At 42.2% G+C, this 22721-nt stretch overlaps 2 protein-coding genes across 2 annotated transcripts; both read right to left on the bottom strand.

Annotated features, from left to right (window-relative positions):
- Positions 1–276: 276 nt before the first annotated feature.
- LOC311250749 (kelch domain-containing protein 1-like) lies at positions 277–8563 on the bottom strand. The gene is made up of 13 exons (XM_084342748.1): positions 8202–8563; positions 5931–6001; positions 5482–5599; positions 4407–4519; positions 4113–4203; positions 3852–3950; positions 3683–3757; positions 3123–3181; positions 2910–3022; positions 2428–2500; positions 2177–2261; positions 1656–1735; positions 277–692 (listed from the first exon to the last, which is right to left on the bottom strand). Exons 1-13 carry the CDS (start codon positions 8286–8288, stop codon positions 557–559), a joined length of 1200 nt encoding a protein of 399 aa, XP_084198874.1. The 5' UTR covers positions 8289–8563; the 3' UTR covers positions 277–556.
- Positions 8564–9826: 1263 nt separating this feature from the next.
- Positions 9827–22667, bottom strand: plekhm1 (pleckstrin homology domain containing, family M (with RUN domain) member 1). The gene is made up of 12 exons (XM_084343057.1): positions 22466–22667; positions 21519–21608; positions 20230–20471; positions 19212–19886; positions 17957–18431; positions 16161–16308; positions 13424–14404; positions 13108–13253; positions 12754–12947; positions 12604–12667; positions 12363–12520; positions 9827–11576 (listed from the first exon to the last, which is right to left on the bottom strand). Exons 2-12 carry the CDS (start codon positions 21570–21572, stop codon positions 11468–11470), a joined length of 3246 nt encoding a protein of 1081 aa, XP_084199183.1. The 5' UTR covers positions 21573–21608; positions 22466–22667; the 3' UTR covers positions 9827–11467.
- Positions 22668–22721: the final 54 nt, after the last annotated feature.

Here is a 22721-nt window from a genome sequence, read left to right as displayed (position 1 = left end):
TCACTCTCAGGTAACATTTACTTTTCTAAGACATGTAAAGTTCTGCAGAAACCGTGTAAATTGTGAATTTTCCTGCAGTTGAACCAAATAATTCATGTCGACATTCATTAACACCCATTTAAACTCTTCTTTGATGTTATATTGAGAAAGAAAATCATGCATTTATTTAACCGTGTAAGCAGATTTGATTAAAAGTCAAATATTTAACTCTGTGTGTTAGACTTTGCGTCATTCATGCGACTTAATAAATGCACTGTTTGAGGAAGTGAACACCAGTTATATACAACAAATATACCTTTATTCAAAAACAGATTGCACGTCATTAAATCACTATATGGAGTAAAACATGACCTAATCTAAACTGGGTGTTTAAAACAAGGCAAAAAAAAAACCAAACTTTATTTACACGTTTCTTAAGTTAAAACAATTAAACTTTAGCACCATGTTTTTTTAAATCATTAAACACAAACATTCATGACACAAAGAATGAAAACCATTTTGTAATAATAATACAATTATTAACTGGCTCAGAATCTCGTCATTTTAAAAATAATCTTCAAGCTGTAAGAACAGGCGTCGCAGCGGAGAAAAAGGCCACGCGCTTCTCAATTTTGCTGCGTAGCTTCGACGGCAGCCAGTTCAGCTGCTTCCCAAACAGCTCCGGGTTTCTTCCTATGAAGTCTTCACACAGTCTTGATAGGAAAGAAACGCAGATTGTTAAGAGGCTCTAAAACTACACAAAAGATACTTTATACTAGGGTTAGACTGATGATCGGGCCGGTATTCAGTGATTTTTCCAATAAAATAAACCAATTTAAAAATGTGACTGATGCAGCTTCCTCTAACAACGTCCCGACCACAACACGTCCCAATTAACAGCCTATAAAACACTGAATCAGAATCTGCAGTTGCTAGTAACTAAAATTTATCAAATAAATGTTGTGGAGAGGAAGTGTTAAGCAGCAGAAAATGGAAATACTCAAGTAAAGTACCTCAAAATTATACTTGCTAGCTGATGTGTTTTACTGATCCGACATGCTCGTCTACACACTGGTGGTGTGTTGTACTCTCATCTGCATGTTTTACGGCTGACCCTTGGCTCACCTGTCAGCTCCAATGTTTTCTCAACCATTTCAGAGGTATTTTTGCCCTCCGGACTGCTTCAAAAGGTGTTAAATTACAACCCTAACCTCACCTGATACTGTGAATCTGATCACAAAGAAGGAACCAAAAACCTCCAAGCGTTGTTCAGACACAATACTAACATTTTTATCTCAAGGGAGTCGTTTTAAATCCGACTATTTCACATAAACATGCCGCAGCCTGTTGCCTCAACACAACACAACAGTGTAAAGCTCATTAGCTCGTAAACACCACGTCCTCTGTTGTACGTGAACGAGCGCACAGGTCCAACAGAGTGAGAGTATAAATAGCTCCGAGTGTTTAAAGCGTCTCTGTGGACTTTGCTAAAACTGCTTAATCATGTGTGAAAAGGGCGACGGAAGGCAAACACGCATCACATGCTGCAAATGTACATAACGCACAGTGCAAACACACGCATGTGACCGAGCACTAATGCAACAAAAAGTACAAAAACAAACAGTCTGATGTTTGTTTTCCTGACTAAATATAAAATCAGAGATAACCTGCTGTACCTGATGAGGGAGTACGGCTGCGTCTGGAAGATGAACACGTCTCTGCAGTGATGTTGTGACGGAGCCCTCAGAACAGCCACCTGATGACAGGAAGGACCATAAATCACATGAAGGAAGACAGATAAATACTTTTTATGGGGATTGTTCGAACTGTAAACCTACACATTTTCATTAGTCCAGTCCTCTTTGGCCTTAAAATATGATAAAATCTATATGAATCTGTATAGAAAATGTGTTTTTTTTCTTTTTAAACCACTTAATCTCCTTATGCAACACTTTTGCTCAACCACTGGACAAATTGCCAAAGTTGAAACATCATAGAGAAGGAATGAGGGGTTTAAAGGCGTAATGCTGCAATGTTTTCACAATCCTAAGTGGGAAAGATTATGCTGAACTATGTTTACTCACTAAGACTTCACCAAGGGGCTAAAAATAATGCTTGCAAATAACTAACTATTAAGAGTACAGTTAAGAAAACATAACTGCCAAATCCCTCAGGAAAGTCTTTAAAGTATACGTACCGAGTCCATGAGGATACGCATGTTGCTGCTTCCTCCGAACACAACGATGTCGTTGTCATTTCCCAGGCACGCCGTGTGACACACCCTGAGGAAGACCAACATGAGCTGCAATCACCTTTTTAAGATTTAAAAACATACACACTGATAATTTAATTACTTTTATTATTTAATTAGACCATTTCCCTGCTGGTATGTGCTGTGAGGAAGCTGCAAAAGCAGAAACAAGCACTTTAATGAGTTTAATTAACTACCTGGGCTTGTCCTTGTGTGGGTGTATCCTCTTGGTCCACTCTCTCTTCTGAGAGTTAAACTGCCAGCCATCATCTGGTGAGAGAGGTCAACGATAAAAGAAAGATTAAACCACAGAGCTTCACTTTGTTATGGAAAACTAACCACTTGAGCAATGATGGTGTCTTTTGTTGTTATAGTTGCATTGAAGAAAGAAAAAAACACAGTTTGGCTAGACTCTAGACAACACAAAACTACAGATGCCAAATGACAAAAGACACAAAACCACCACAGAGTGGGGCAAAAGATGACGATAAACAGACACAAAACAACTACAGACAAAATAAAAAATAGATTGTGTGGGTCGTTCACTGTTCGGGGGCGCCGACTGTTTCATAGTCTGTCCGTGAGTCTTGCTCATGCAGCAGAAGACGTGCAGTGTGAACACTTGAGTTAATTGTGGAGGTATTACAGATTACAGAGTTAGTCTGATGCTGAGACTTACTAAGAGTGTTTCCGTCTACGCCGAGACCTCCGTATATGAAGAGTGTGTGATCCGACGTGGGCGTCATGGTGAACATGGAGCGTCCCAGAGGTGCACCGCACTGAGAGACGTCACTGGTGGAAGATAATCAAACAGCAGAATGCAACAGAGGTAAATAAGTCATTGAGATGAGAACTATAGACAGTATGTTTAAAAGAGTGAATGTATTTTTACAATTGAGTCCAGGTCCAAGTGTCCAGGTCCAAGCAAAACATGTCCAACTCTGCCGTTTCCTGCAAACAAACTCATTCATTAAAGACAGTCCGACAAAAGTACTGTATGCAGACACCTGAACATTTAACCAACATGTGATTTCTGAACAAATCTTTTCAAACTATAGGCATTAATCTGCTGCAGAAACAGACTCCACTCTTTTCATTTGAGGCTTTGCACAAGACTTGCTGCAGGGGTTTGCTCCCATTCAGCCACAAGAGCATTAGTGATGTTGGGTTGTGTTTCAGTTCATCCCAAAGACATAGGCTCTGTACAGACCAGTCGTCCACACAAGACCCATTTCTTATTTTGCTTTGTGCATGCAGGCAAGGTCACATCATAACAGGAAAGGGATGTTTTAACAGGAAAAGGACCTTCCCCAAACTAATACCACAAAGCTGGAAGCACACCATTGTCTAAAATATCTTCGTTTTCCTTTTTTCCCCCCAATTAAAAAAGCTAAAAATATCTCTAGATCAGTATATAAAACAATTATATTGTACACTGTAAGGCCAACTCACCGCACCACCAGAGATGTAACCTTTGTTCCCCAGAAGGGCACTGGCATGGCAGCCTCTGGGGGTCGGAACCGGACCCTGGACACAACAACAAGAACAGAGTCCAAGATTGTCGATTTGTATTGACGGAAGAAAAAAAAATGTAAAAGTGAAATCATGTTGTTCTTCTCACCCGAGTCTCTGGCATGCTCCACGTAGCAGTGTGTGAGTCGAAAACATTCACTTCATTGTTCCAGCCCCAACACCTGAACAAGGCGTTTCCAATTGTTGTCTAGAAAAACCAAAAACAAACTTTCAGCTCAAGTTTGCAGACAATAAACAAATGTCAAAATACAGCGGAGGATCATCAGCAAAGAAATCCACACAACCGAGACACAAATTAAAAAGATGTAAATGTTTGAGATATGCAGCTGCTGTGCTCGTTATCATTTACCCATGACATCTCCTCCACGATGAAGCTCGTTGATGATGTGTTTTGCACCTCCCCCATGGTCTTACATCCGTATCCACCGAAGTAGATTAACCTGCAGCGAGAAACACACAGACCGAACACAGAGTTCATCAAGTCACATTTGAAATTACAGAAAAATAAATGTGAAAAATCAAAAGAATAACAAACAAACTACTGTAGATGACTCTTCCTTTTCTTTTTCAACATATGAAAGTACAGATTTTTGACATCGCATGCAGCAAACAGCAAACCGAGCTGTGGCTCTGCAGTACCGACCTGTCCCTGTGCACCCAGCAGGAGTGTTTGTTTCGCGGCGATGGCGTCGTCCCGTTGGTGTCGGTGACTGTCTTCCAGGAGTAGTGCGGCTCTGTGAGGTCAACGCTGAACATCTGCAGACAGAAAACAACAGATTAATCTTTAATTCATCTTTAAAGCCATTCCTGTCTACCTCCAGGAATGCTTTCACCGTTTCAGACCCGATGATCAGGATGGATAATCTCCACTGTCTGGTATGAAACCGCATTTTTGTTGAACACACCCTGGGCTTGGAAATCATTTACACACAACCTTCATTACAATAAAAGGAATCCAATTGTTTTAAATGAGTTAAGCTCTTTCTTGCCGCCTTTGTGTCGCACTTACAAAAGAAGATATGTACCTCAAGACACTTCCTGGTTCAATAAAAAGGACATTTTTATACTAAAGAGATTACAATAAAGGAAAATGAAAATTAATTGCTGCAGAGCTCCAGCAGTGTTTTGTGGAAACTTCACTCAACTTCCCATCAACATGAAGGCGAGTAGATGATGACTAAATATATTAATGTGTTGGATTCCGCTCTCTTGTCCCATTGCGACAGGTATTTGTGCAGATACGCCTATCTGACACCATCTTAGTATTACTTCATGTCTGTCGCCAAAATCAAGTAAGTACAAGTTCTGGATGTCGAATTACTTCACGAGATACCTGCCAAGAAGAAAAAACACGGGTCAGGCTGGCAGTACCGTCTGTCAAAGAACATCAATTTAGCTTATTTTTCTACTTTAACTTGTTTTAATGATGTTTCTTGATGTCTTCCTCCTCAATTTTAATGTCTTTTAATGTGATTTTATGCCCTTGTAAAGCACTTTGAGTCACCTTGTGCTACACAAATAAACTTGCCTTACTGTCCTGATTTTGTCCCACATCAGATAAATTGCGCAACAACTAGTTTTTCCAGCTACAATCTTGACTTTGACTGAAACTTGAGTCTCAACTTGTGAAACATGTTAGAAATTGCGTTCATTGTGCAGCAAAGATTTTGGAAAAGCCTTCAGGACGGAGGATTCTGTTTCAGTTCACTGAAACTCGCCTGGTTTGTGTATCCAGCGGAGTCGCATCCTGCAAAGATGTAGAGCGTGTCGTTAACGTGAGAGCCACAGAAGCCTGATAAGTCTGGAGGTTTGTCTCCAGTGATCTCCCTCCACTCCCTGTCACAAACACACAAAGGAAAAAGAGAAAAGATTAACACTTGTCAATGTTAAACACACGTATGTCGACTCAAACACAGTGAGAGTTTGGTGTCAGGAACTGTGCATCTGGCTGAAGCGACAAACAAACCAAAGACTATTTTTTCTTCATTTGACCTTCACTGACAAACTCTACCTTTGACTTCTTAATCAAGTTTGTGAACTCACTGTATCTTCTTTGTTCCATTTTTTAAAGCGCTCATTTTATCAAACAAACGTGCTCTAGGCCGACATCCAGAGATAAAATGTCAAGATGACACAGTGTCCATAAACAGCCTTCCTTCCATCTTACCACATCCCGCTGTCTAAATCACACAGCCATATCTCATCGCTGGGCAACATGACGTCCTCTCCAGCAACAGCCTGTGAGGAGAGAAGAGAGGAGATAACGTCTGAAAACAGCGAAAACACCACAAACACACTGCACTCTGCTGCCGGTTAAAGAAAGAAATCTATCAAAACCAAGCACTGATGCAAAAGAAAGAAATCCCAAGGTAGGACAGATTTATGACAAAGTCAAAGTTCTAAGATAAAATAATAGTTATTAGGATACAAAGTCATAATGATGATGAAAGACGAGATAACATTTATTATCATCATCATTAATAAATCGCAATAAAAGTCACAGTGAGTGACAGAGTGGAAAGTCGCAATAGAGAGAGCGGAAAGTCGGAAAGTCGCAACAGAGAGAGCGGAAAGTCGCAATAGTGAGAGCGGAAGGTCGCAATAGAGAAACAGAAAGTCGCAATAGAGAGAGCGGAAAGTCGCAATAGAGAGAGCGGAAAGTCAGCAAGTCGCAATAGAGAAACGGCAAGTCGCAATAGAGAGAGCGGAAAGTCAGCAAGTCGCAATAGAGAGAGCGGAAAGTCGCAACAGAGAGAGCGGAAAGTCAGCAAGTCGCAATAGAGAAACGGCAAGTCGCAATAGAGAGAGCGGAAAGTCAGCAAGTCGCAATAGAGAAACGGCAAGTCGCAATAGAGAGAGCGGAAAGTCAGCAAGTCGCAATAGAGAGCGGAAAGTCGCAACAGAGAGCGGAAAGTCGCAACAGAGAGAGCGGAAAGTCGCAACAGAGAGAGCGGAAAGTCAGCAAGTCGCAATAGAGAAACGGAAAGTCGCAATAGAGAGAGCGGAAAGTCAGCAAGTCGCAATAGAGAAACGGAAAGTTGCAATAGAGAGAGCGGAAAGTCAGCAAGTCGCAATAGAGAGCGGAAAGTCGCAATAGAGAGAGCGGAAAGTCAGCAAGTCGCAATAGAGAAACGGAAAGTCGCAATAGAGAGAGCGGAAAGTCAGCAAGTCGCAATAGAGAAACGGCAAGTCGCAATAGAGAGAGCGGAAAGTCAGCAAGTCGCAATAGAGAGAGCGGAAAGTCAGCAAGTCGCAACAGAGAGAGCGGAAAGTCGCAACAGAGAGAGCGGAAAGTCGCAACAGAGAGAGCGGAAAGTCAGCAAGTCGCAATAGAGAAACGGAAAGTCAGCAAGTCGCAATAGAGAAACGGAAAGTCGCAATAGAGAGAGCGGAAAGTCAGCAAGTCGCAATAGAGAAACGGAAAGTTGCAATAGAGAGAGCGGAAAGTCAGCAAGTCGCAATAGAGAGAGCGGAAAGTCGCAATAGAGAGAGCGGAAAGTCAGCAAGTCGCAATAGAGAAACGGAAAGTCGCAATAGAGAGAGCGGAAAGTCAGCAAGTCGCAATAGAGAAACGGAAAGTTGCAATAGAGAGAGCGGAAAGTCGCAATAGAGAAACGGAAAGTCGGAATTGAAAGATAAAGTCAGGACTCGTTACCATGACTACGGGAATCTCTCTTTCATTAATCTTCATAATATATATTTTTCTTTAACCGGCAGAAATGAGCTTCCAGACCCGTCTGCTTTATAAAACCACCAAAAAGCTTTTCTGGATTCTGACATTAGCTTGAAAACGCTGCCTCCTGACCACAAACATCTCAGAGTGACTTATTTTAAATGCCTGAACATTTTGTGATCGAGCACAAACTGCACACAGATGTTGTTCCTTCAGTAACAATCAGGATGCAACAAGATACTCTGAGAAATGTTGTCATTGTTCAAACTTGTTGAAGCAGGGAAAGTTTCACTGGAGCTCAGCTGACACATAGTTCTGCGTGTTGTTCAGGTCAACATGAGTCCGTACATTCAGATTTACACGTCATTGTGTAAAAGCTAATGCAGCCCTGCAACACATCCTACTTTTATGATGTGTTTGGTTTAAATTCACAGGCTTTATGGTCATGATGAAGGCTGAAGTTGGTGATTTGTTTGAAGGTTGTCCACTCACTTTTGTCAATAAAAGGTAGAATAAAAAATAAAATAAAAAACACCCTCACAAATCACCTTAGAGAACAAAACATCTAAAAAGGTTCAATAAAAAACAAAAACTCTTTATTTTAAAAGACACAAAAATGTAGTTGTTAATTTCAGGACAACATTTTACAAAACATTGGACTAACTTCAGGCTCCCTGTAGAGAAACAAGCCCTGGAGACTATAATAAGCTGTGTTTACCTCGAGTTACCTGCACAGGTAAGCTGTTAATCACCCTCGTCTCTCACCTGGTAGCCTCCCCACACATACAGCGTGTTGTTGTCTATGAACGCCGTGTGGCTGCTCCTCTCCAGCCGGCTCTCTGCAGCATCCATGCCCGCTAAACTCTCCTTGGTTCTCCGCCTGTCTGTCGGGCAGCGACTCGCCGCAGAGATAAAAAAGAAAAACAAGTAAAAACTGCGGGAATGTGTGCGGGAATGCTGCGGGCTGAGATCCTCCGGCTGCTCGGAGGGAAAGCTGACTGCGTTGGAGGGTTTGCTGAACGTGTTTTACAGGCTGGATGTCATCAACACACTCCTCCCATCAGCTGCTGTCAGGAGAGGCCACTGCCACTGTGAGACTGCAGGAGGAAACACTTCACACCTGCAGGGCTGCACACAATCATCGGATATTAAAAGAGGTGTGTGCATTTTTAATGAGCCTGATGGTTTATTGGTTCATTTATTATTTTCTACTTTTGCTTTACACATCATTTCTTGTGAAAGTGAAATAAATTAAATCAAATGTAACATGTCATGTCACACAGGTGTAGCTAATTGAATAACTAATGAGCGCATTACATTTGTAATGAGCATTTGTTTTGTCCAATCATGACCTGATGAGTTTCACCTGAGCTGTTTCTTTCTATGAAGAGTCAAAATGGCTGCTATGAGAAACAGAGTGGTTGAATGACACCTTAAAGGAGCGCTGTGTAGTTTCAGAAGAGAAACATCTGTGGCGGACCCTGCCACCTTTCTAGCTTCAAAAAACAGTGTTCTGGGGACCTTATTTTTCTCTAAGAACAGCTTGTTTATTCAGTTTAGGAAAAAATCAATATCTCTGAGATAATAACAGATTTTTATTAGGATCATATTCACTCATAGATGCCTGCAACCCCAAAACGACTTATGTTTTTCATCAAGATCCATGTGTTTTTGTCCAAGAAATAAATAAAAATTGTTGCATGATTTCTCCAAAAAATCTTGGATCCGCACCAAAAGTTATTGGGGTCTATTCTGGACCGAGACCCATCCTCCACCCAAGTCTGGTGGAAATCTGCTCAGTAGTTTTTGTGTTATTGTGCTGACAAACCAACAAACAGTGCCCCTTTAAATGTGCAATATGTGAGAATTTGAGTTTGAAATATTCAAAATGAACTAAAATTGTCATCAGAATGTGAAGAAATAACAATGTTGATATGTTAAAAATGTCTACGTGTTGTGTTTATCTACTGAAGTTAGCATGCTAACCAGCTAGCCCCAGGCCTCAAACCTCTTTCTCCCAGCAGTCCAAAGCTCCTGTGCTCGAGGTGTAAACACCAAGGCTGCGTCTGAAATCACTCACTACCCAGCATATAGTGAGTTAAAAAGTAGTGTACAACCGATGGTCATGGCCATGCATTACTTCCTTAAATGTCTAAAAACACCCGATCTCACAAGCTCAAAAAAAAAAACAATAAACAATTCCTGGATCCGCACCAAAAATTAATGGGGTCTATTCTGGGCCGAGACCCATCCTCCATCAAAGTTTGGTGGAAATCTGTTCAGTAGTTTTTGTGTAATCCTGGTAACAAACCAACAAACAAACAGACAGGTGAAAATATAACAAGCTGATGATAACGCAATAGTGCCGAAAACAGAAGAGATTCCAAAAGTGACACACTGACATTTATTTCATACTCTTCATCTATACATCATAGATAATAAATGAGATGACAATAAAAAAATACAAACCAGGAACAACAGCTCTTGCAAGTGATATGTTCTGCATATATGAGGATGCATCTGATAAGTAAACCTTTTTTTCTTTTGCACAAAAAAAGTCTTGTTATACGTTAATGCTGCGAGTTCAACTCAACATCAGAGACAGACAGTAATCAAAGATGAAAATAAAATAAAACAGAAAATGTCAGCAATAGAAAATTGTTTGTTAGTTAAGGTGTAAATTTAATGTGCTACAAGACATAACAACTAACTTTTAGTTGGAAAAAATTGATTTAACAGTCGTAGCTGCGTGCAAATATGCAAAATATGTTTTGACTTCAGGATCTGTAATTTTACCCAAAATGTTTTAATAATGTTTCTGCCACCTGTTTATGATTTATTCTTCAACAACTGTAAATATTAGATCAGCGTGGCTCTCCACACCAGCAGCATAACAAATATTTGACTTTAGATATTCTTTAAATCTCCCCTCAGAGTTTTAATTCAAATCACACATAAGATTTATATATATATTTATTAACATTCCACAAAGTCTTCTTGGCAATTGATTATTTTTTACCTTCACACAAACCAGCAATATAATTAATCTTATAGTTATGGCAAATAAAAAGATTCAGCCTTCATGATGCTTTCTGGCCCTGAATTAAAGACAAACCAAGAGGAAAATAGTGTAAAGCTTAAAGGTCACTGATAACATTTTTATACAGACAAATCCTTTTTTTAAAACTTTATTATGATTGTGAATCAATAATTTAAAAATGTTTGTCGGTTGTGACGTCACGTGGTATCTGTGTTTCATCAGCGTGGGTTGGCAACATTAATATTAGCTTTAGCAACGTTAACATTTGATTCCTAGTGTTAGCAACGTGAACTTTTGCCAGCTAGCATTGGCAACATTAACTTTTACTAGCTAGCGTTAGCAACATTACAAGTAGCTACAAGCTACAGGTGATTGTGGCTGTTTTTAGCACAATCATAATTATGTTTTTACAGAAGAAAATGACTTTCCACGAACTCTGTAGATGTGATTTTTAAAATCTGTCTCCATAAAAATGTTATATGACCTTTAAATTAAAAAGAAGGCACAATCAAAAAAATTGGAACATTTCAAGTGCTGTTTGAGATATTTTGCATGTACAGTACCCAGCGTCACTGCTGTGTTATGTTTAAATACAAGACAAGAATGTACTGCGGAGCATTTCTGGTAAACATGATGGTTAACGACACGGTAAGACCAACAGAGTAAAAACGTCTCGGCAGCAACCTTCACTGGTGTCCTGTCCTGCGTTTGATGCCGTGGCCGAGTGAGAAGTGAGAGAGGTATTACAGTCACTGGTCAGTAACATTTGGCTGCGTCATGTCAGCATCATGAATTAGTGCAAGAGAGTCGAGCTACTGCAGCACCGCGACTCTCACACCTTCCTCTTCAGATTTAAGGTCAGTTCGGCAGGCGAGTCGCACGCATAATTGCACTTGAGGTTACTTCATGTAAAAGCTAGATTTTGTTTTAATGTTCCGTTATTTTTACATCAGGGGTCTTCTAGCTTGCTGAATAAAGCTCTGTTAGACGCTCAGTCCTGCAGATCCCTCTCCAGGTATTTCCTTATGCGCTGACAGCGAGGACACGGGTCACCTGGAGCCTTGCAGGTGAGGTGAAACACCGTCTTACAATCTTTACACCTGGGCAGAGACAGAAAATAAACATTTAGAACTGTAGAAAGAAATACAAGTATTAATGTCCTTTATATAATCATCGTTGAACCTCTGCCCATCCTTGCTTGTAAATGACTGAGCCTTTCGAAGATGCCCTTACAATCAGGATTGGACCTCGACAATAAAAACTAATATTGCGTCCAGTTAATTTTCATGAATATATTCAGGTGACGCAGAATTAGTCAGTTCTTCTTTGACATAATTTATTAAAAGAGGATGATCACTTTGGTTTCTTTGGAAAATTCACTGTTGAGGCATTAAAGACAAAAAACAAAATAACTGCCCTTAAAATTATGTTTTTCATTTAAACCATGACAGTTAATGCAAACATGAAAAGAAATATCAGCACATGTTGTTTGACTTTAGCCTTTTAAATCTTTAATAAATGACATCACTATGGACAATCACTGAGGATCAAGTCCTTGTACATTTTATACATATATACACCCAGGATATAATTCTGCAGTGTTTTTGTACACATATTACTTTAAAGACTCCGACAGGTTTATTTTTGTCTTGAGCATAAACTGAGCCAAGACAAACTGGAAACAGTGGTGGCCAAACTGTAAGCTGGAAAAACTGACGCAGACAAAAACTAAGAAGTGGACGAAAAGATGCAGACTTTCCACAAGGCAACAAAACCTCATCAGAGATATTTTAAACCAAACACAGACAGTCAAACAAAACACACAGTGTTTGATGAATGAATGAGGTGAGGAAAAACGAGAGGAGGGCAGGGACATGATGGGGTACCTGGTGGTGCTGTCGAACTGGAAGGGGAAGATGATGTCATCAGTGCGGCAGATCTGACAGATGAAGCCGCGCTGGGTGCACAGGTCGCACTGGAACACGTGGTTGGAGGCGGACTGACACAGTGTCGTCAGGTAGGCTGCGTATTCGCCCTCCGCTATCTGGAAAACAAACACACACGTATTAAAGACGTTTCACGGTGGAAGATGACTGGTGCAGTAATATAATCCACGCAGCAGGTTACCTGTTGTAGATCCATGACACTGTACAGATGGCTCGACTCCAACAAGTACGTCCGCTGCTTCATTCTGACAGAGAATTAATAAAACATGTATAAGAAGACATCGCAATAAAATATGTTAAAATATAAAAACACACATGCATACACACACACCTGGCTTGGAGTTTCTTGCAGGCTCCGCTGCGGCAGGTGAGCAGGTAGTCGCCCAGCAGACGGAGCCTCTGCCGCAGGCTGTGGGCCTGAGCCATGGAGTCTGCGTGCGTCACCAGCTCAGGGTTCAGCTGCTCCAGGTTCAGCAGAGGCTCCTGCCCCACCTGAGCCAGCAGCTGCATGGCCTTCTTACACACCTGGACAGACACACACAGGTCACACTCGACAGGTCAGAACAGCGTGATACAGGACACAGGACCGTTTTAAAATGTAGGGAGGAAAAGTGAAGTACAGATACTGTACAGTAACAAAGTATTTATACTCTGTTACTCCCCACCTCTGTGTATCTGTACCCACCTCTCGCCGTGTGACGTCCCAGTTGTGCACCATGCGTGAAGGGATGACGGTGGTGTCCCCGCGGTGACAGGAGTCACAGTAGTGCTGGCCTGAGAAGTGACACAACCTGGCTCTGCCACGGGACGGGCCAATCTGCTGAGGACACCCTGCGTATGATGCACAGTAAACACACCTTAGATACACACAACACACACACTCAACAGTCTTTAAAATCACTGAAACCTACAGACTTGACACTAAACTATGACAATAGTTTCCACCAGGACACAGATTCTTACGTCTTGATGGTCTGACACGCTTAACAACTCAACCTTACCTGCACATTTGAAGCCCTGTGTGTCCAGCCCCTTCTCTGAGGGCACAGTGCACAGATGAACCAGAAGGGCTCCATCTTCTTTTAGTCTGTGTTGCACCAGTCTGTGGAGATTTCCCGTCACACCCAGCTGAGCCACAGCTGGCTCCCCAGAGCCCCCGTCCTCCCCGCTCTCCAGGTACGAGTCCAGAGCTCCACGAATCAAAACCCTCCATGAGCGAGCCTCCTCTGCGTTCTCTGCCCTGAGTCTGAGTGTGTCCTTGACAGTCAGGAGCTTGAAGAAGGCCGGTCCTCCCAGAGAAACGTCAGGCACCACGTCTCGGATTTCCTCGATAGAGTGGGTTTGCCGGAGCAGCTTCCTTCCCTCTTGTAGCCGAAAGCCTTTCAAGGCCTCTAATGACAGAGAGAAGACTAGGGGTACCCATGTCCGAGCCTCAGGGTCTACGGAGAAGTACAACACGGCTTCTTTGATGGCATCTGTTTCCAAATCAGCAGTCCGAGTCCAGTTAAACTCCTGAGGAGGAGGCGGAGGAGGTGCCTCCTGCCCTCCAGATGTCCCCGTGTCAGAGGACGATAATCGCTCTGGGCTGGAGGGGGTGGAGGACGGGGACGCCACATCCACACCATTCTCACTGCAGGGTTGCAGCACCTCCCACTGATCATCAGCACGAGATGCTGGCCGGCATTTGTTGACCGCCTCTATTATCCGGTCCACCCAGTCCTCAGCTTCGTCTTGATTGCCTGCCCGGAGGTACAGCCGCTTCCCAGGGAAGGCCAACTCGAAGCGGCCCTCAGACGTGGCGATGCGAGCCTCCTCACATCGCATCAGGGAGCAGTTGTCGTAACACGTCCGCTCCTCTGCGTTGAGATACAGACGGAACTCGAAGGGTGACAGCTCGCAGTAGTAGTCCCGCCACAACCCCATCGCATTGCGTCGCTCTAGATGACCGAGTTTCAGCAAGCCACGAAACGGGTTGGGCTGCCCTGAGGGACGGAGAGATGGACACAGATCAGCAGAAGTTATTTTACATTCTGGAGACCGGCTGACAGCTAGAGACCGATTTATTTTGACACAACTGCTTTTAAAAATGTCCAGAATGTGGGATTTAGAGGCAGCTGATAAAAATGCAGAAAATGCAAAAGCCCCCCTCCAGAGCCAGCGTTTGGTTTGTCTGCTCTCTGCTACTGTAGGAGCAACATGGCAGACACCATTAAAGAAAGATGACTCGCACCCTCTGTGGATGTAAAAGGCTCTAATTAAGGTGACGACAGTCCTTAGTTTCAAGTGATTATACTAATGAAAACATAATTATGGATGTTATATTCCATTTCTGCCCTTAAATCAAACACCTTAAAAACTCAATTTGACCTTGAAGTCTCAAGAAAAAACATGAACAATATGAAACTGCACTTAAAGGAAACAGCACTGAAAAGATAAGCTTATAATTCTACAACACTGAAGCGCTCAAATGGCACCAGGAAACAACTATCAAAACAACAGTTTTGATACCAAATACCATTACATTTTTCTTCTAAATGAGCTTTTCTATCATTGTGACAGAAACCTTTCAGTTTGAGTCATCTCTTCAACTGTAAATGAACTTTTGGGGAAATAAGGAGAAGCCAGGCAGAGGTCAATCTACGGGTTTGTTTTCAGTTTGACAAGTAAGAATATCCGCCACACTGACAGGGAAATGTTAGTCACGCAATAAAAAACTCTGCTGAGACGGCTGCTTCACAGATAACAGCCTATCTGTGAAGCAGCCTTCATCAGTCGGCACTTTCTTTTTCTTTAACTGCAACACTTTTAATCATTATATGCTAAAAGTATAATATTGCATTCATGTCCACATAGGCAGAACCACAGGCTGCTTATCTCCTGTAATTATTAACTTCTTTTACTGCAGCATGTTGTAAATGAGATGTGACGTTAACAAATTAATTTAAATGTCATTTTCATGATCTAACATCCTCAAGTAAATATTGTGCATCCCCCTATTACCTCAATAAACAATTTAACAAGACAGTGACCTGCTCTTGACCAGTGAAATGGTTCAATCATTAAATCTGTGACGTAGTGAGATTATACAGCAGGTTTTAGTAGAATAGCGCCCATATTAACAACAACGAACGCTCCAAAGTCCGAGCACTTCCCTCTTAAAATGCGCGTCATAAAAATGTCTCATTACATCTCTTAATAAGCCGTGTTATTTATTGAGGTGACGAAGGAGAAGGAGAATCATATTACACTGCGATGTAAGCGGGCCACATTCCAATTAGTGACGTAACAACAGGTGTTTCTCATTCCACAGCCGATGAAAAAACACCTTCCAGTTCCACTTTTCGAGTGCCGCAGGAATGTTTTACCCTCTGGGAACTCCACTGTCTACCTTTGATTTGATTAATTCCTCGGTGGCCACCTGAATTGACCAGGTATGTTGACATCGAAGGTAGCCTGTGGAGTTTTAACCTGTATGAGGAAATGTTTTGAGCAGGTAAACATTTTCCTCACTGCTGTTTCTCATTGTGCCACTGAGCTACAGGTGGCGGCAACGCGCCACGAAAGCAAATTGTTCTGAAGAATCTGTGTTGCAAATGCTTCAGGTGGAAGGAAATGCATTCAAGAAGAAGACTCTGAATCTAAACAGGAACTTTGTTTATAATGTCAAAGAAAAAACAATGAGAAAATGACTGTGCTATATGATTTCTTCAGTTTTTCTAATCATGTAAATAAAAATACCTGTTTGTCTTCGATGGACGACGCTGGGAGCCGACTGAGACACCTTGTTCTCAGCTGTTGGAGCAGGAGGAGGCGACTCTTCGTGGTCTGACACGTCCTCCAGATGGGGCTTGTAGATGTCGTCCTCAGAGATCCAGGAAGGAGAATTCTGCAAAGGACAGACAGACGTTTTTTTTAAACTCTCATGCTCCTGTGTGACAGGGGAAGAAACTCCAGAACAACCAGAAAGTGGCTTCAGATTGCCGTCAGATTAACGTTCATGAGTTCATGAATGAAAGCAAACCTTACAAATACTTACTATTTATGGCTGCAACTATTTTGATAATTGATTTTGCTGCTTTTTCTGTTTTATAATCATCCAAACTAAATATCTTCAGGTTTTCAATTATAAATCAGCAAAACAAGAGATTTCAAATGATGTAAACAAGATGTAAACTAAGAGTCTAGAGAGACGTGATGGACAGGTGACAGTAATGTATGACATTTTATCGATTAAACCATTAATCAAGAACACGAGGCTGCAACTGACGGTTATTTTCATTATCGATTAATCAGCCGGTTGTGTTCACAATTAATCATTTAGTCTACAAACTATAAAATATAGAATTTCCCAAAGCCCTAAAAGCTTAATCACTTCAGCTATGAACATTTTTTCACATTTAATAGAAAAACTATTAAACAATGAATCATGAAAATAACCATCAGATTAACAGATAATGAAAACAAATGCTAGTTGTAGCCTTAGGAACGAATAATCGTGTGATAGACTCACTGTTGCAGTTAAATAATCCTATCTTGCAGCCCTACTTTCATTACTTTCCAACAAAAATCAGTTTTAAATCAGATTTTCTCATCAGTCAAACAGCCTATAAGAACAGAGCTTGGTGTGTTCAACAGATCACAGTTTGTGAAAGAGATTCCTGTCATCATGTGCTTTGGGGTTACTAGAGTGGGAACTATAAGAAACTATAATGACTGTAAAGGTCCCGTAAAGATGAGAACAAATTTGTCAGCGTCTTGAGTCTTGACTAATTAAAATGCGCTAAATGTAGCAACCACAGAAAGTACGACATGTGGCGAAAATATTATGACATATCCTGGATGTTTCCCTGCTTGGAAGTCATGTGTACAGTTAACACTGAATAATTAGTACAGAGGGTATTTTATGGTGCAGGAATCTGACTTTCTGCTCTTTATTTCGTGCACACTGTCCTTCCACAGGAGCCATTTCATTTCTTCATCTACCCAGCAACTGTAGCCTTGACAGCAGGAATAATGTGACTAGTCATGATCTCCTTGAGTGGAAAAAATAACAGCTAGAACCCACATTTCTTTCCCATGAATTAATAAATAGCCTGTGTTGAATTTTCCGTCTTGGCTTCCAGTATCAAGAGTCAGACATTTGGGTCGTCATTTTCTCAGTGGGAACAGCTAAAGCAAATCAAGAGAGCATTCTCCATTTCCCCTTTCTGCAGAACCACAAGAACCCACATTATTGATTACTCATAATTCCACTTCCTGTCCATAAACAACTGAACCTTATTACTTGTTACTGGCAGTTCCCAGAGCGCTTGCTTTGATTATGTTTTATCATTTCGATCATGTGCTCTTGCCTCTGTCTGAAGTTGAAAGGAAACAACTTTTGTAACAGACACAAGAGTGTGACTTAAGTGCAATCACATGATGATGTGGTTTTGCTTGTGTGTGTGTGTGTGTGTGTGTGTGTGTGTGTGTGTGTGTGTGTGTGTGTGTGTGTTATTTTCCACTTAGGGCTGAGCGTCTGTAAATACACTTACTGATAGAGAATCTGAGGACAGCTTCCTGCTCAGGACGCTGGTAGAGCGACGTGGTGGTTGATGCACTGAAGGCTCCTTGGTGCTCTTCTCCGTGGTCTCGGCTCCTTTTTTCTCTTCCCGGACAGGCCCAGTGTTCTCCTGAATACCAGTCGGTTGCACTGTCTCCACAGGCTCACTGACTGTCGGGAGCATGTCCGTGTCCAGGTGTAACTCAGAAGAGGCACTTATGCACACTTCAGAAGAGGAGTCGTTAACGTGATTCTCCTCAGATGGTGGTGGTGGTGGCTCTGAATCAGACAGGACAGAGTTTGGGGGTTGGTCTTGGGATGGTGTAGGGGGACCCTGGGTCTCGCTGTCAGAGCCACTGAAGATGGCCGTCTCTGAGAACTGATCCGGACCCGTGCTGGAGACAAACGAGTCCTCCCGCATGGAGTCCTGACTGCAGTGGCCGCTCTCCCGAAACTCATTCTGAGAACTGCAGAGACGAGATAGAGTCAGGATATATTTTACTGCAAGCCTACGATAAAGGAGAGGAGTTTATCATTGCAGCTTTCTATTTCCTCTGATGTTACAAATGAGGCACTCATTGTGGTGCTCGAAGCGCCAAAAACATACATCTAGAGTTTAGAGCGAAGGGAACAGTGACAGACTAGCTGCTCCTAATTTTGTTGGCTATTCTGTTATGTTTTCAATTAATTCTGTGCACTAAAGTTTAAATGTATTTTTATCATTATATTATTTATACTTTGTTATTTTTAAGTGTTGTCTATGTTGCTGCGAAGGGAGAAGTAAAGAAGTGAACAGTATATGAACCTCTCACACCGTAGTTAGCGTAGCAGATGCTTGTTTCCTTCATTCCAGCCGATAACCAATAATTGTAAATAATAATGACTGTTTAAAAGTTAATGCACGTCAGAGAGTAAGAAGGACTCAAATGTAGTGGGCAAAAATAGGTGAGTTAATAATCCATAGCTCTAATAACATTTGTTGTGTTACAACTTGTAGACTTGTTCCCTCCTCTCTGAACCCTTACGGCACATGTATCTATAAATAGCCAATAATATACATTTCCTGATAACAGTTTCATATTCACTGTGTAAACTCAGCATCTCATACCGAAACTAGATGGATAAGTTTAACAATGAAATGTATTTTTGGTTACACTTTCTATCGGAGTTGTAGAGGATACGAAAAATACAAACTATCACCCGTTTTATCTTTTAACTCAAAACCCACAGCTAGAAGACACACTTACTCTTTCTGTGGCCTCTTGGTGCTGATGTTGACACTAATAGGTGCCTCCAGGTCATATGAAGACCACTGGTCTCCTGTGGGGCTGCGGGGGTCCTGACCCTGCAGGAGGCTGTCGGAGCTCAAGCTGGAGGAGAGCTGAGAGGAGCCTGTGGTGTCCAGGCTTAAATTAGACGAGTTGAGTGCAGTCCCACCGCCTTGTAACACATTCGACCCTCTCGCCAACATCACCACTGGACACCCTCTCTGCATATCCGCCGCATCCGACGAGCTCGACGACTGAGACACTGTATCCCATGATTCTTTGTACGTGGGCTTGGAGTTGTGAAGGTCTCCGCCATTGACGGGCAGGTCCAGTACTTCCGCCTGGAGCACGGGGCAGAGTCCAGCAAGAGCCAGCGGCGTTGTGGTCCACTCGTTGAGGACGGCTGACTTGTAAGAAAGGCTGAAAGTGAGTGAAGCCAGACCCTGGAGGTAGCTGAGCAGGACTTCCCGCTCCTCGGTGTTCAGGAGCAAGGCACTGGGCTGATAGTGGGCCCGCAGCTTGGAGTCCTCCCGGAACAGCGAGGCGAGGTAGCACTCCAGCAGCCCGTGGTTGAGGGCGAGCCGCAGCCACGCTCGGCAGCGACCCACGTCCGTGCCCACGAAGCTGATCTTCTCCAGCTCGGTGATCACATCACTGGGAATTAAACAGAGAGCGTTATTATAAAACTTTTCTAAAAAATGTTTTCAAAACAATCAAATGATGTCTGGGGCTGCAACTTATTTTCATTATCAGTTTAATTACTTATTATTTTCTTGACCAATTGATTAGATGTTTGGTCCAAAATTCAAGAAATTGCTTGTATTTTACAACTAACAATCCAAAACACAAAGATATTCAATTTGCCATCACATAAGACTTAGTTACTTACTAGTAAACTAAATATCTTTGGTTTGTGGTCAAAATAAGACACATAATTAACAATTACAATAGTTATTATTATCAAAATAGTTGCCATAGTAGCATAAATGGTAATTACCGGTGGGTGACACTCTTGAGGAGGCTCCAGAAGAAAGGCTGAGGGAGCGGCCCTCGGTCTCCCTTTCTATTTCGTCCCCCGGACTCCGAGCGGACGTACTTGCTCTTGATACCGTGGATGAAGATGGCCTCCAGGGCACAGCAGAGGAGGTTCGCATCCCCATCTTCACTGGTGACCACAGCGTCTGACGTTACGTATCGCTTCTGCAGGGCCTTGAGTGACTGTGCCAGCCTCTCTTTGATCTACGTGACAATGCCAGGCAGAAGGAAATATTATCAGTTTCCTTGTTTGTTTTCAGAGACCAGTCAGGTTAGGTGCAGCTCTGAATAAGGGTTGGCAGACTGACAAGAACTTCTCAGTTCACCAGAACAAATTTTTTTATTTTACGTGCAGTAAAGAGCAAAGACATTTCCTGCATTCCAGTTACTGGACTAGAGTGAGTTCAGAGGCCATGTGGTTATGAAACATGATCTGTAGATTACCTACTGTCACATGACACATACTGTCAGCTGACATGGAAAGACAGCACACAAACCCAGTTGGCCAACATTGTGCAAAAGGTTACAGAACAACAACTGATTCTTCAGAAACACTCAACACTTCTTTGAAAGGCTGTGGTCACTGAGCACTGAAGTACCCTCCTGCCACTCTGCTTCACTTGAGACACACAGCTGAGAAAGATTTCTAGGGAAACTCTTGCCTGCTTTCCTCACTTCCTGACTCGCATGCATTAATTCAGCAAATCAACAATACATTGTTAACTGTCTGCAAAGCCATGCTGCTCAAAACATCATGTTAAAACATCTGGATTCGTACAGCTTTTTAAGAGAATAGTTCAAGCACTGTATCTGAGCACTGTTTTTATTGTGCTTTTACCGACTGAGACATTTACAACACAGGATGGGAGGCTGTACAAAGTATAATATTTTGTGATAAACAGTACATGTCTTATGATGCACAGTATTAACCAAGCAAGGTCTACTACTAAGGGTCTACTTTGGCATTATTGTAAGTCTCTATAGAAGCATCACATCGTCTGTTACGCCCCCTCTAATGACACTGTAAACAAGACAGGCAGGCAACAAGTGAAGAGCGGTTGAACACTGCTGGGTACAGTTACAACCGTAAACTTACAACACATCCTACTGAAAATGTCACAACCTGACAATGCTAAGCAAAAATACAGCCCAGGAGCTTATAAAGGACATCTGACACCTTCACCTTCACAGAGAAAACAAACCAGACAGAAGAAAAGATCTGTGCACATGGGGGATATTTTGTGGTTTTACCTGCTTGACATCTTTAGCCTCGGGTGGCGTATCTGGCATCTGTGTGGCTAGCATGGCACCTCCCGGGAAGGTTTACTCCCACATGGCACACTGAAACACACAAACAAAAACCATCCTTGTGCAAAATGGAAAACTTTTCAACACTTGACTGTCTCCAATAAGAAGCACAGTGATCCCTGACAAACAAGTAGTGTAAGCCTGTGTGCCCTGGCAGACGGGCAGGACATGTGATGACTCTAATAGGGAAACAGCTTATCCCCCCTCTTCCTCACTTTATGTTAGCAGCACATTTGCCACTGACCTATCATTACATTTCCCATCACGAGACTGTATTCTTCTGTGACATATCTGCAATTTCGTGGTTTCACTGAGTAACCATTTGAGTCATGTGAGCGGCTGATAAAAGAGAGTGTCTGCAGGGAAGTAGCTTCAAAAGCTAACTTCCCTAATCAAAAGCGCTGAGAGTCAATCAGGATCGAAACAAGCATGCCAGTCTGATTACCTGACATGATCACACCCAGATTAGATTCCTGTAAATGCCTCGTAAAATAAAAATAGGTGTAGGTTACTTGACAGCAGGAGGGAGGCTAATGGTGATAAATATAAACCTCACAGTAGGGTAACAGTTTGTTTGCATATTGTTTCAGTTCAGGGTTTAAAAAAACCAAAACACTTGACTGCATTTCTTTCTAATCAGTACAACTGCTTTGCATGAAAAGCCAGTAAATGTAGTGTTCGCCTCTGGCTTGGGCGTGTTAAGGCACTCAAGCACGACAGGAAAAATACAAACATCGTAATATCATGCACAGAAAATCAAAGTATCCTCTGCAAACCACGTCTCCAGTAGGCTGAATCAGTAAAAAACATGACCCTGACAGCTAGCATGAATGTGGCATTAGCGACGAACGTTAAGTAGCAACATTAGCTACACGGGCTAGCTTCCTTACCGAAACTGGCTGGCTAACTTGCCATTAAAATCCAAAAGACAGCCGCGTATCCTCTGTGAATTCCTGACACTTCAGTCGAATTAAGTTCAATAAAGTCAATCCGTACAGTCGCTCTCCATCGCGTCTGTCACCGCAACCAAAAAACGCACGAAAAAACGCGTTGACTAAGATTTGTTTCTTCGAGAGCCGCTCTCTTGTCACTATCCAGCCGATGACAGATGCATCATGGGAACTAGACCAATGATGCCTTCATGTT

This window comes from Pagrus pagrus (genome assembly GCF_965226575.1).
Source record: "Pagrus pagrus genome assembly, chromosome: 21".
Classification (NCBI taxonomy): Eukaryota; Metazoa; Chordata; class Actinopteri; order Spariformes; family Sparidae; genus Pagrus; species Pagrus pagrus.
This window is presented reverse-complemented; position numbering and strand designations above follow the sequence as displayed.